This window comes from Sitophilus oryzae, unplaced genomic scaffold (genome assembly GCF_002938485.1).
Source record: "Sitophilus oryzae breed Bouriz unplaced genomic scaffold, Soryzae_2.0 scaffold_1500_pilon_pilon, whole genome shotgun sequence".
Classification (NCBI taxonomy): Eukaryota; Metazoa; Arthropoda; class Insecta; order Coleoptera; family Curculionidae; genus Sitophilus; species Sitophilus oryzae.
The window spans coordinates 1,059,267-1,074,461 of NW_022146171.1; the positions used below are offsets into that span (position 1 = coordinate 1,059,267).

At 35.7% G+C, this 15,195-nt stretch overlaps 1 protein-coding gene across 1 annotated transcript in view; it reads right to left on the bottom strand.

Annotated features, from left to right (window-relative positions):
- Nucleotides 1–942: 942 nt before the first annotated feature.
- The window catches only part of LOC115878097 (acylamino-acid-releasing enzyme-like), a 31,411-nt gene continuing 17,158 nt past the window's right edge, over nucleotides 943–15,195 (bottom strand). Inside the window, exons 10-13 of the mRNA XM_030894460.1 lie at nucleotides 14,344–14,501; nucleotides 12,895–13,037; nucleotides 2,346–2,555; nucleotides 943–1,097 (exon numbers count right to left, since the gene is read on the bottom strand). Coding sequence (XP_030750320.1) covers nucleotides 989–1,097; nucleotides 2,346–2,555; nucleotides 12,895–13,037; nucleotides 14,344–14,501 — 620 coding nt within the window. The 3' untranslated portion in view covers nucleotides 943–988. The remainder of the gene's footprint in view (nucleotides 1,098–2,345; nucleotides 2,556–12,894; nucleotides 13,038–14,343; nucleotides 14,502–15,195) is intronic.

Consider the following 15,195-nt stretch of genomic DNA (forward strand, 5'->3'; position numbering starts at 1 on the left):
TGATTGGTCCTGGTCCGGTCGTAGCTCACGTCGTATTGTCGGTAAGCAAAATCCCTGTCCAAAAATTTTGACGATCAGCGCCATCATCCGTCATAATTGGGAAACTTTTGCTGTTCCGTTCGGTCTGTCGTCAAGGCAGCATCGTATGTTGTCTGATGGCTGATTGTTCGGGAGTCCAAGTTGTTATTCTGAAGATACAATTGTAATCGTTTTATAAAAGTCTATTATTTTTTGGTGCAAAAGTGTTAAATTGAGTTCGTGTCTCATTCAGATACATATTTTTGTGAAATACATTTAAAGAAAATCTTTTTCACGTTGTCACGGGGTAACCAGGCCCTATGTAGCCGGATGCTACCAGCGTGGGAGAAGAGAAGGTCAGATTGATAATATTTTTAAAGACAACCTTTTTTCACGTTGTCACGGGGGTAACCAGGCCCTATGTAGCCGGACGCTACCAGCGTGGGAGAAGCTTTCGAAAGAAGTTGAAAAAGTTTAATTGAAGAATAGAAGAAATAGTCCATTCTGAAGACCAAACACGGAGGGTATGGATTCGTTCCAGATGCCTGAAAGGGCGCTCTCAGTGATGAAATAGAAGAAATGGAGATAGGAAATCTATCCACGGGCCGTATAGTCCAGGCAGCTAAAGGCCGTTAAACTGAAGAAAAAAAAAACTACAATTCTACAACCTAACCTCTAACGTCCATATTTTAGGTAACGATTTTGAGAGAAACGTGAGTTCAGAGTTTAAAAATAAAACTGTTTAGTGTATTGGTTTAGGGGGGGGGGGGTGAGGGGTAAATTAAAGAATCCACAGGCAATTTTGTTATAAAAATATTTAAGAATAATCCATATTAATCAACACCAAAAATATAGTAATTAAAATAATTGAAGTTTACATGACTAAAACATCACAAAAATAAAATATTAAGACATAATTTTTAAAAATATGCCATTTTATTAAAACTTGAAGTTGTGGCATGTGTGTCAGTTATTTATTATGCTTTAAATGGTCATCAATCCATATTATGGTATTGAGTATGGAATCCATTTCATTTGGAACACTTCCTAGAGGATGACTGTCTTCATATAAGTTCATTCTGAAAATATAAAAACAAAATGCTTTGAATGTAATAGGTATAAATAGGTACACGTATTTGGAACTTTGTTTTGTAGAAACAATTTTATTTCTTAGTACTGACTGATATAAGAGGAGTTAAGAAGAAGAGCAGGAAATAACTATGGCTATATCTAAATAGCACTCTAATTCTCCAATATTTCTAAAAACATGTCATTACTTATTTATTATTGTTTTAAGATTATTATTTTCTTTTGATGGAAATTTATTAAGTACTTATTAGAATACATCCTTTCATCATAATGGTATTTTTGTTATATTGGAGAAATAAAGACAATAACTTGTTTAGATGTCACATGTTTAAATGAAAATAAACTAGAAATATAGGTGCTCATAAACACCGCACAATCGAAAAAAACGGCGTCAAAGACGGCTAGGGAATGACAATCGATAATAATTTTGGCGAGGTCTAAAAGTTGACATAAAACTTGTCAAATATTAACACTAATTATAGAAAGATTAAAAAAGGAAGTACCCAGAAACACAAATCTATTTCCAAGAAATTATTTTTCTTGAATTTTAAACTATACATAGATAGATATTCATTTATTTGTTCCGATTAACAAAAGTTACAAGAGCCTGCAGGCATGGAACTATGGAAAAATAGCAAAAAAAAACAAATCTTAAGACTTAATATAACACACATAAATACACTTAAATAAGGAAATCACTAGAATAACACTCGACAACAAAAAAATATAAAATGTATGTTTCGAAAATCATTGTTCAGTTTAAATAGTCTTTCTAACCGTGCTATATATATAGTATATACTATACTACAGTAGTAGCAACTATCTCAAAAGTCCACACTACATTACAATTACTACAAACAATAAACATGGTCACTAAAAAGTGAGATATGCGAATCGGAAAAAAAATCGGCCAAACTATAGTATGCCTTTTTGGTTAAATAATCTTTTAGTACAGTTCTTATCTTTCCACGAGACAATGCAAAAACAATGTAAAAAGTATATTAACTGAATATAAAAGAGAAAATGTAAATACAATGTAAAAAGTACGTTTACTGAATATAAAAATAAAATACAACCTTATAAGGCCAACTGGCAGTAAGCGCCATTAAAAAGTAAAGAAGAGTAAATGTAAGTAAAGGGCAACTAGATTTCGCCAAAATTATCATCGGTTGTCATTTCCAAGCCGTCTTTGACGTTGTTTTTTTTTCGACTGTATGATATAATATTTAGTACATTACCTGACTTTAATATTGTTAGATTTGAGTCTAGTATAATACTCTAAACTTTGGCTGGGCGGAACTCTTAAATCTTTAGATCCTATTAATAGAAGAGTTGGAGCAGTTACTTTATGTGCATGCATAATAGGTGTTGCATTACGCATTTTTAACAAATGATCGGTATTAGGCTCCCCCACCTGGCTATAAGACTCCCCAACTCCAACATAGCATCTGAAAAGGTATAACGAAAATTAATGAAAAAAGACGATCAAAGCGTTGAGTCTACAGTCTGTTGCATTGCTTACCTGAACATAGGAAATCCCATGTAAATTTTAAAAATGACGAATAAGTTTTCCCCATTTTATTTTACAGAAAAAAGTATTTGAAACTTTTGAAGAACTCCTTAAATTTTTGATCTTCAATACTTCTACGAATTCCTTTTGGAGTTATGAAAGGTAAAAAAATACTAAATTAATTGAAAACATAATTCGGTCCAGAACAGTTTACAAACTATACTAAGGATCGGCATCTTAGATGGCATCTGGTCTTGGGTGCCGGTTTTCATGTGTACGAAGAGTACGGTCAACACGCTTAGTAAAATAAGATGTACTGAATAAAGACAGAAGGCGAGTATTTTCCCAAGCGCATGGATTCTAGCGTTAGGTTAAGTACCCAAGCAGCATTTGGATGTCGGGACAACGTTGTGTCACGCGACCAAACGTCGGGGCGTAACGTCGGCACAACTTCGTGCCAACCCTAGTCTGCACTAGTTTGGAGAATAATTTTTAGGTCGAAACGACGTTGGATACCTACGTTGGCTAGTAGCCTAATTTAGTACAAACTGCAACGTTGTTTAAAATCCTAATTCACAGAAATACAAAACTAAAATAATATGGCGTCTAAGTCACGTTTTATCCTATATTGGGATAATTATAGTAAAAATATTATTTTTATGATTTAGTAAGAGACATAGGCCAGATGGCAGTAAAGGAAAACAAAACAAAAGTATTTAAGTGTGGAGGATGTTTGAAGATTATAATTATTGAAACACTTTTAATTAATATAACCAACTCTGTAACTCGTTACCCAAGGCAAAAAAGTTAAACGCAAACAACTTTATTTATAAATCTATTGTTTCTATTTTGAAAAATACTAATGGGCCTTAAAATTAAAGAAGTTTTAAAAAATTTGTTTAAATTTTTTTTTTAGTAAAATGAGAATAATTTATTCGCAGTCGAAAAAAAATTGTTTCCGCGTGTTGTTTAGGGTCAAATATTTCAAGTTAATGTATTCAAAAAGCAGGAATTGCTATTTTAGGAACGAAACATTTTCTTATTCAACAACATGGCGGCTTTCACTTTGTTGTTTTGGAGATTAAGATAGAGTAGTTCGAGTAGTCGCATACTGGACTAATAAAGTCGCAGTTCAGCCTTAACAGGTAGTATACTAATCGCAAGATTGCCTAATTTAGTCATCCTAGAGTCTAGCTTGTGCCGCCCTCTATATTCTAAATAAACGAGGGAGTGGATAAAATATCGGTAATATGTCGATGTATATTTAAATTTAGTTTTATATGTGCCTTCCTTACGTCTCATTTTAATTAAGTTTTTTTATAAAAACAAAACAACACTGAACTGTCTGCCTAAACAGAACAATGAAGTGAAAATTTAAGATTTAAGGTTATTGTTCAATACAGTTGCAAAAAAGTAGTGGCTCGACGTCCTACCAACGTAAGAATAAGGAAATCTAAACAACGTTGGAATTAGTAAAACAGACGACGTTTGTATAACGTTGGAATAGGTCCTGAAAGTGACGTCGGAAAACTCTTTATTGCCCAACATTGTAACTACGTTGTCCGAATCACCTAAAGATCACTTAAGCAAAAAAGGTTACAAGACAACGTTTATTCGACGTCGCAGAAGCTTTTACTTTGTTGTAGTACTAGTTCAACGTCGGCACAACGTTACAACAACGTTTACATTTATTTTAATACCCAAGGTACGGAGCTAACTATGTTTTGTAACTAATCCAACGTTGTGTTTAGTAAATATGTGGTCGCAAGTCGTGAAAATGCTATTTGGGTAGTTATGTAATAAATACTTTGTATTTATGCTCACTCCGACTTACTAGATTGCCAAAACGACTCACTCCTATACATGTAAACGCCGACCTAAAGGTTCGCTTGCCAGCAGGGTATATGTAATAAGAAGAATTCCAACAGGAACAATAATTATTAATGACTGTAAATATAAAAAGAAGAATAATATTGGTATGGATCCAGGGTGGCTCTAAGATTAAGGGAATCCAATATGTGGAACCATACCAACTACGGTCACTCCAGGATATGGTCAGTGATGAAAATCATGGCGTACACGAGTACACATCTGCTAGACCAGAGAACGGACTATATGCTCAACAAACATGATTTTGGAGAAAAGATAAATGATTCGCATCCCAACAAGAAAAGTTTCCATTCTTTTCTTGTCGAGCAACCAAGAGATAGAAGTCTACACAGATGCTTCCGTAACTTCAGGAGGCACAAGTGTAGGCATCTTCTCAGAGGAACTAGACATCCGACGATCTTTAAGGCTATCAAATAGCTGTAATGTTTTACAAACAGGGGTTTACGCCATAAAGGAAGCGGCCAGTTGTATATGAGAGAAAATCGCTGATAGACCGATAGGAGATATCGTAATATACTCTGACAACTTGGGCGCTTTAAGAAGCATCGCCATGCAATCAGTGAGATCGAAAACTGTGATGGGCTGCCGAGAAGCACTGTTCTGGCTGCGTTAAGGCGGGGCTACTTTGTGCTGGGTGCCAGGAAACAGCACTGTGTTGGGCAACCAAGAAGCAGACGGACCCACCAAAGGGGGGACCAGGGGAGAGGTCGTGGCAGATGACCCACCACTTGTGACGATCAACACACTAAAGGAAGCTATAGGAACTACCATCAAGGCCAAGTAGTAAGAGACGTGGCAACACCGTGAGGACTGCTGGAAGACTGTGGCCAGTGGTAGATAGCAAAAAGACAAAACATCTACTAGAGCACACAAAGAACCTAGTATACATAATTGTAGGTATCATCACTGGAAACTGCACCACGGGGGTAAACCTCGTGAGATGGAAGATTTCCAAGGACAACTACTGCAGAGAATGTGGAGAAGAAGAAACCATAGAGAACCTGCTGCTTGGGTCGGGGTTGAAATTTGACAGATCGGATTATATTAGATTCAAATTAAATAAGCAAGAGGACAACTCCTCAAAGTTTAATGAAATAAGCACTCATTTTCAAGACAAAACCAAATTTTTCACAGACGCCTCAAAAGAGGTAGACTTTAACGTTGGTATTGGTGTCGTCTGCCCAGACCTTAAAATAGAGAAGACGTACAGAATCCCCAAGTTTGTCACAATATACACAGGAGAGATGGTAGCGATAATGAAAGCCCTGGAGCTGATTGAGACAAGAAATGCATATAATTCACTAATATTATCAGACAGCGAAAGTGCCCTCAAAGCAATAAGCTCCATACCCGCATACAAGGACGATCATATAACTTATTCAGTCAAGAAGAAGCTAATAGGACTAAAAGAAGGTGGATTTAGTATCTCCTTGGGATCGATACCAAGCCACACCCACATAAAAGGTAATGACAGAGCAGATTACATGGCTAAAATAGGAAGACGGAATGGATAGAATATAGACATTAAATGTTGGTACAAAGAATTTTATCCAGTAGTGATTGAAAAATTCTGGGGGACGTGGTTGAAACGATGGAAGGATGATTCAAGGCAGAAAGGCAGGCTGTACGCAGAGCTGATTGAAAAACCATACAAATACCCATGGTTCGGTCCTCTAGGCAATATATCCAGGAAGAAAATCACGACAGTCATTCGTATGAGAAGCGGACATTGCCTCACCCCAGTTCATCTACATCGAATCAGAGTCAAAGATGACCCAAGATGCCAATGCGGCGAAGAGAGCACGTTAAATCACATTTTTTTTCAATGTTCATTATTTTCAGACCAATTCTATACAAATCAATCACCAACCATTATAAGTTCGCCCCGCATGATTATACCTCCTTATTGCATGCGAGTCTCGCCTTAATCGAATATGTAAGTTGCTTTTTAGATTCTTGTAATCTAGAATTGTAAATTTTTGAATACTTATCCTGTAGTTCGGACAATGCATGTAAATTAATATCAATGACTAACTGGTTAGACTTTTTCATATAAGCTTTTGCTTGCCCCTGACATTATAGGGAAATATTATAATAGATTTGTCAGTACCTAAATTCATTCAATACGTTTATCTATTTCACCTAATATAGGACTCACCTTAGACCCAATACAGACACTCAACCAAAGAAGAAGACCTGGACTACCTTTCCAGGGTACAAGACAAATATTCAAGAGAAACAACCCCGAGTCGGGCGCTTTCACGAGCTTCTCTTGTCTTAAATTGAAGAAGCAAAAGATAGGAGATCACCTGGCCGTATAGTCCTGGAAGCTTAGGCCGTAAAACCAATCAAGAAAGAAGAAGAACCTGCTGTGCTACTGTCCGTCACTGGAATACCGACGCTTTAAAACTTTTGAGCAAGGTTTTTTTGGAGGGACTGGAGGAAGCAGCAGAAGCCAACATTAGCGACATCGGGAATTTTGCAATGAGCTGGAAGTGCTTTAACGCAAAGAAAGAATGAGAGGAATGTTTGGTAGAATAACACAGGGGTATCGCAATGGGCACAAGGCCTCCGAATGAGGGATCAAATATGATCCCAAGGCCTCCGAGTGAGGGATCAAACATGATGTCAAGCCCCAGCAACCTAACCTTGGTAAGGATTATCGAGAAATAATAAAAGAAAATGAATTAAATGTGATAGCTATATATATTTGACCAGAACGATTTTTAATTTTCGTCTAATTTAGTATTCCTGTATGTCTCATAACTCAAAAACGAATACGTATACATTCTTCAAAATGTATAATTTGGTTCATTATAAGGAGTTCTTTAAAAAGTTTGAAATGTAAAATAAAATAATAATAAAATATTTCCGTAAAATAAAATGGAGAAAAAACTTAATCATTTTCAAAATTTACATGGGATTTCCTATGCTGAGGTCAACGATGCAACACAGGGTACATCAAATACAGTAAGACAAATACAGACCACGTATTCGTATCCAATATAACTGCCGCTATATTATTTGAAAAATATATACAGGGTGGCGCACCTCATTCGCCTCGGTTGATTATACGAAAACGGAAAGATGAAGAAACAAAATATTTTATGGGTATATGTGGGGAGGTAATGTGCACATTTTAAAATTATTTTTAAATATACAGGGTGTTTCACAAGTAAGATCCATACCAACGTTATATTTTTTCTTATGGAACACCCGGTATTTTATTTCATTTTTGGATTCTTAAGCCCAAAAAAGGCATTTATTATAAGGGTTTGATATGTTTAAAAGTTTTGGTTTTTGAGATATTTAAAGATATTTAAATATGCATGCTATAATAAAAGAGTTTGTCAACACCCTGTACATTACTTTTCATAGTTAATTCTTGTGCTGACTTTGAAGCCAGAGAATAAACTTTAGTAAAAAATGTTATTGCTTCCTTAAATGTATACAGGCGTATCAAAAACTGCGGGGCTATTTTAAATATTATTTTACATAAAAACTTCATTATTTCAAATACAACACTATGTATTTATTTAAATAAGTCGAAGCAGATTTAAATGCTCTTTCAAACTATATCAGGGTTTCCTATACCTACCTGGCTAAGATTTTGATTAAAAAGCAATTTTTAAATAAAATGGCAATCAAGATGGCTGGTGTCGCTATGGCAATTTGCCAGTGATAGTTAGTAGCTATTTTCAAAATCGACATTACTTGACGGACTTTATGTAAATCTATAACAGTTTACTTTTATTTAATTTACCTGTAATAGTTTAATAAGTAAGTATTTATTATTTTATCAAGAAAAATAAAGAATTAGTTCTTTGATTTATATTACGATGACTTGTAAATATATTGGATTTTCTATAAAAGATGAAAAGAACCAATTAAGGCAAATTCATTTTCTTCACTTCTACAGGTTTCATTCACCAACTACAGGTTTCTGCTAATAGGGTTTTCACATATACCACACAGCTCTGCGAAATAGGAAAAGTAGTATTTCAAAAAAACTCTTATCAAGAAATTTTCTATTTGGATATCTTTGAGCATAAATCCTTCAGGCCAACAAGTAATTGTGCTCACAAAATAAAATCACTAGTAACATATCCATTCCTTCCGCCAGCAGATACTGCTTCGTTTTTCTTGATAAAATTTATTTATTTATTAATTATTTATCGTATGGCAAACACATGATACAATAAAAGTAATATGTATAAATATACACAACCAAAAGAATATAGACAAATATGTACAACACTTAAAATTATAAACAAAATATATACATTGACAGAGGTAAATATAAAAAACAATTACTTATATATAAAATATAAAAAAGGAACATATAAAAAAACAGAACGAAACAGGTATTAATATAAAAACTTTACAGTGCTATATCCAGGTTTTCGATCCATTGAGTTGCAGTAAGTGGTAAGGTAAAAAAGTCGTTCTTATCCCCAGGATAAGATCGGTTTTCACACTCGGTCACAATGTGCGCCACAGTCTGACAAGCACATCCGCAATCACATTGAGGAGTCGCTAGCTTTCCCCCAAATACGTTCAAATAAACTTTATTTTAAACGTATTGGCTTTCCCCATTTATGCAGGAGATCGGCACCTCGGCCGTGGCCTGTACGGATCCTGTTGGCTGTTTTCCATATTTGGCGTGATGCCTCAAAGCCCTTAGGTTTACAGTTGACAGGAAGATTCAGATGGATGTTGGGTGGTGTGGACTCAGACCATATCTCGGTCCATTTGTGAATTACCCCAAAATTATCTTCCTGCAATTCCCGAGCAGTTTTAATTACGGGTCGGCGGGACTTCAGTCTAGACAGAGATGCAGCAGCCACATCCTCATGTATAGGATGGAGTTCGTTGGCTGACAATTTATTATATTCCTGGAGTAATGCGTCTTGTCTTCTTAAGTGTGGCGGTGCAATACAGGACAGCGTTGGGAGCCAGTATGTTGGTGTAGACTTGATACAACGAGAAATAGTGCGCATAGTGTTATTAAGCTCTGTATCAGGTTTGTGCACATGTCTACTATTTAGCCAGATAGGTGCACCATATTCTGCAGCGCTGTAGACAAAACCTAGAGCCGATGTTCGGAGGGTTTCTGCTGTCGCACCCCATGTTGTGCCACATAGTTTTCGAATAATATTATTTCTTGTCCGTACTTTTGCTGTTGTAGGACAAAGTTCTATCCAGTGTGATCCCAAGGTATTTTGGAGTTGGATTATGTCGAAGAATAGCACCATTAAATGATATTGTAAGCTCCCTGTTAGCTAGTTTATTATTTAGGTGGAAGCAGGTGCTTTCTGTTTTGCTGGGGTTTGGTGTTAGTCTCCATTTGCGATAAAAATCACCCAAAATCTCCAAATCGTTGGTTAGGGTCTGTTCTATAGCTTCCATGCTTTTATTACTTACTACCAAAGCTAAGTCATCAGCGTAAGCAAATTTTTTGGACTGCGTTACTGGCATGTCCGATATATACAAATTAAATAACACTGAAGCAAGTACGGAACCTTGTGGTAACCCATTTTATAACGTCTTTAACTGGCTGGCTCTGTCACCCATTATTACCTGGAAAAGTCTGTCGCACAGCATGGTGTTAAGTAACTTGGCTAATTTTATATTTCGAACTATTCGCAGAAACTTATACAGCAAGCCGTGCCGCCACACTGTGTCATAGGCGGCAGTCAGGTCAACAAAGACTGCTGATGTTTTCAGTCCTCTTTGGAAACCAGCCTCAATATGTGTCGTAAGGCTCATTACCTGGTCTGTACAGCTTCGATTTGGTCGAAATTCTGCTTGATATGCTGGCACACAGTTGTTTACTATTACCACTATTCTTTCTAAAATTAGCCTTTCTAAGAGTTTATAGCAAGAGCTTAGAAGGGAAATGGGTCTGTAACTTTCTGGCCTATCTTTATATTTGCCAGGCTTTAAGACAGAAATTATTTTTGCTTTCTTCATGTCTTTCTTCTTCAATAGAGGGATCTCTGCACTATTATTTAATATATCGGTAAAGAAATTTGCCAACCATTGTCTTACATTTGGTCCTGTATTAATGAGAAATTCGTTATGAATTCCATCAAATCCTGGCGCTTTTCCCGTTTTGATATTCGTTAAGGCTTCCGTTATCTCATCTCTATCGAAAGGCCTAGAAAGGTGGCACTCTTCGGTGCTATTGGCCTTTAAATTGCGTAGTTCCCTTTTAATTTTCATTGTGTGCTCTCGGTCTCTAGGAGCTCTAGATAGTGAGACTATTCTGTTAGCAATCTGGTTTGGGCTTACTTCAGTGTCGTCGCGTTTCACCGGATTACTAGCGCCCAACTTTTTAAGGAGACTCCAAGCCTTTCTACTGGAATGCTGAAAATTCAGACTTTCAGTTGTTTCGATCCAACTAGTCCTGCGGGCTGCGTCAAGAGAATGAAGAAGTTCGTCTCCAATTTCAGGGTCTTTGCTGCGCAGGAAATTTTTGTACAGATCTTCGCTATGTGAACTCCAGCCTGGAATATATTCTTTTCGGTAACCCCTAGAAATATGTTTTTTGGCAATTGATTTGAGTCCGGTAAACCTATGATAGTTCTTATACTTGGGAGGAATTCTATCTATGCAGTTCTCAAGTTCCTCCTTATACTGGCTCCAATTGGCTTTTCTGAAGTTCCATCTTGGTTTGGGGAGCGATCTTATAACAGGTATTTGAGTGCCAACCTCAAGCAATATGGGGCGGTGCTGGCTTTTGGAGAAATCATCAAGTACCTTTCTGGCTATATTGATCGGTTGCCCTTTATCATCGCAAGTCACAAATGTTAAGTCCGGATTGAATTCTCTATTCCACGCAGCAGAACTGAAAGATGCTCTGTCCTTTGCATCAAATACTAAGTGGAGTCTCTGCACTACAGTCCACTCGACGAGTGCTTCTCCGTTGGGATTATTATGGTTATATTTCCAGCTGGTATTGTCACTGTTAAAGTCGCCTGCATAAATAGCTGGATAGGGGAAGGTATCGAGAATATGGTGTGGTCATGCGGTTGCGGGGGGTTTGTATATATTTATTATATGCGTTTCACCCATTTTAACAGCGATCGAGTAGATGTCATCTTTGCTTGGAAGTAGATATTAACTTTACGTTTTCAATATCGTTGCGAGCATATGTTATGTTACACACAATAGATCTTTAAGGTCGCGGTGACTAACTCTCCTCCTAAACATTCTAAACATATGTTATGTTATTAGGCCGTAACTGTGATGGTAAGTAATGCCAATTATGTCATAGCCGGGGATTACAGCTCTGGATCGAGCTTGGTCTTCATCCGCTAGATGAGATTCCTGGACAAGCACTAAGTCAATTTTATACTCTCTGAGAATTTTCGAGAGAGTTTGGCATTTTGGTCTACTAATGCCTTCTATATTTATCTGGCAGATTCGGTATATATCTCCGAGATCTCTTGTCAAGCAGTCCTCAGAAGGACAATTGAGATTGTTGGATTCCATGTGTTTAAATGCCAGGAGATCAGATATGATGGTCTGGCTGCCAAGTCGCACAAGCTCTTTAGCGTAACCCAGGGTGCACCACGTGGGGGCGAGCTAGAATTGCACCACCTTGATAAAATAATACATACTTATTAACCTTATTGTAGGCAAATTAAATAAAAATAACCCATTATAAATTTAAATAAAGTTCATAAACTAATGTTTATTTTGAAAATAGCTACTAAGTGTCACTAGAAAATTGCCATGGCGACATCAGCCGTCTTGATTAAAATTTTATTGAAAAATCGCTTTTTATTCAAAATCTGAGCAAGATAGGTATAGAAAACCCTGCTTCGACTTATTTAAAAAAATACATAGTGTTGCATTTGAAATAACGAAGTTTTTATGTAAAATAAATATTTAAAATAGACAAGCAATTTTTGATACCTCTGTATACATTTAAGGAAGCAAAAATCAATTTTTTTAGTAAAGTTTATTTCTCTCGCTTGAAAGTCAGCACAAGAATTAATTCCGAAAAGTAATGTACAAGGTGTTGACAAACTTTTTTATTACAGCATTCATATTTAAATATCTTTAAATATCTCAAAAACCAAAACTTTTAAACATATTAAACCCTGATAATAAATGCCTTATTTTATATCCAAGAATCCAAAAATGAAATAAAATACCGGGTGTTCCATTAGAAAAAATATAACTTTGGTATGGATCTTAGTTCTGACACACCCTGTACAGTTCAAAATAATTTTAAATTATGCGTATTGCCTTCCCACATATACCCATAAAATATATTGTTTCTACATTTTTCCGTTTTCGTATAATCAGCGAGGCGAATGAGGTGCGCCACCCGTTTATAAATCGTTTTGTTCTGCGCGAAATATTTTTTTACTTACAAATCGGGTATATCGGAACTGATGCTCTTCGAAGCAATGTCGATCACTGGATTTCTTGCTACTACCACTTTAAATTTATCTGGATATTGGCCACTTAAATGAGTTACTAGAAATCCTCCATATGATCCTCCACGTAAAGCCAACTATAACAATAATTATTTCAGAATATCTCTAAATGACTTTTGAACATCCGTATGATCGAATAGAAACGGCGTCAAATGAATAAAACAATGTTGCCGTTTGCTGTCGCCTTATTTTATGAACGGTTTTAATAACGGCGGAAAGTAACGCCTAGCTATAGCCAATTTTGCAAGAGCAGCTGTGGATGCATTGGTAAGGTCGGGAACGAGAGGTTCCAGGATCGTGTCCCAACCCAAACCAAACTTTTTTATTTTTTTACAGCTGTTTTAATTTTTTTAATTATTTACAGTTGTCGGTAATAGCAATACGCCGTAGGTAGGCGTGTTTTCATTGCGTTGGTTAGTATCTGGGTTTTTTTTTGTTTAGATTGCACGCGAAATACCCGACCGATTATCTTTATGCGCGTGCAGAACTGCGAAATTAAGGACAACAAACGGCAACATTGTTGGGTATGCGAGTTGACTAGTGTGACGTAGAAGCTAGTATGACAATCGATGATAAATTTGGCTAGGTCAATCTCTAGACGTCATTTACTAAAAACTGGCATAAAATTTGTCAAAAATTAACATTAATTATTATAGAAGAGATTAAAAAAGGATAGAACTTTCCTAGACACACAAATCTATTTCCAAAAAAATATTTTTTGCAACTAAATGACGTCAAGGGTTTGACCTCGTCAAAATTATCATCGATTGTCATTCCTAGCCGTCTATGACGCCGTTTTATTGTCGATCGCATGGTACATAACTAATGCAATCAAAAATATCAATTTCTTATCGCCAAACCAAACCAAACCCAATACATTTATCTGTATTAAATGACACACAATCAAAAGATTAATAATAACTAATCACATTGTAATATTTTTGTAAAGAAATTCGAAAAGGTTTATATACAGGGTGAGTTTCCTACGATGTTCTCTATGGGTATCTCGGAGAGTACTGGAGATAGAGAGTCGGTTAAATGGGGAAAGAATTGCAATTTTGTGAGGTCATATGCGCCTTTCAGATTTTTGAAAAAGTTCATGGCTTACTAGTTACTTCGAAAAAAACAAATTTCGGCTATTTTAAAAAATTGCCCCTAATTCCATTATAATATATTTTAGATAAAAAGTTTTCAGATAAAAGTTGTAGATAATCACATCCTAAATGAATTTATGTTCTCCGATTTTTTTAAAGCCTGTCTTTTTTGACATATATATAACATCGTCGATATTACATCGTTGATTTGACATATATATATATATATATATATATATATATATATATAACATCGTCGATATCAGCATATAAAAGAAAATGTACATACCTGTTCTGGATTTATCCATGGGAATTCTTTAAGAGCGGTATCAACAGCCAAAATGCAGTCTTGGACATCCGCCGTGCCAACTTTTCCAGCCAAATAATATATTGAATCATTACCGGCTCCTATAGAGCCTCTATAATTAATAAGTAGCACGGCATAACCTATATACCAAAAAATATTCGTTAGGACGTATAGGTACGTATAAATAAACACCCTGTAAACTATCAAAAAGTCTTATGATCAAGCAGGCTGAACCGATTTTAACCAAATTTGGCACAAAAATACTGTGGCACCCGAGAATCTGGCCATTAGTTTTTGGTGGGGGTGGGGGGTTGGTAAGGGGGTATGGGAGGGGGTTAAAAGTTTTAAAAAATCGTAACTCCAAAATTACAGTAGCTAGCGAAACGCGGTTTTCAAATTAAGATTAGGAATAATATTTGCAACAAAATTTGTAACATCAAAATCAGTCAAAGTCGCAGTTTTCGAGATATTAACATATTTTAGTATGGGCGGCTATACACCCGGTATTTTATTTCATTTTTGGGTTCTTGCGCCCAAAAAATGTATTTATTATAAGGGTTAATAATGTTTAAAATCTTTGGTTTTTGAGATATTTAAAGATATTTAAATTTGCATGCCACAATAGAATAGATTATAATCAAGATGGCTAATGTTGTCATGGCAAGTTTCTAGTGACAGTTAGTAGCTATTTTCAAAATCGAAATTAGTTTATGGACTTATTTAAATTTATACCAGTTTACTTTTATTTAATTTACCTACAATAGTTTAATAAATAATAAACACATAATATGTGTTTATTATTCTATCAAGAAAAACGAAGTAGTTCTTTGAATT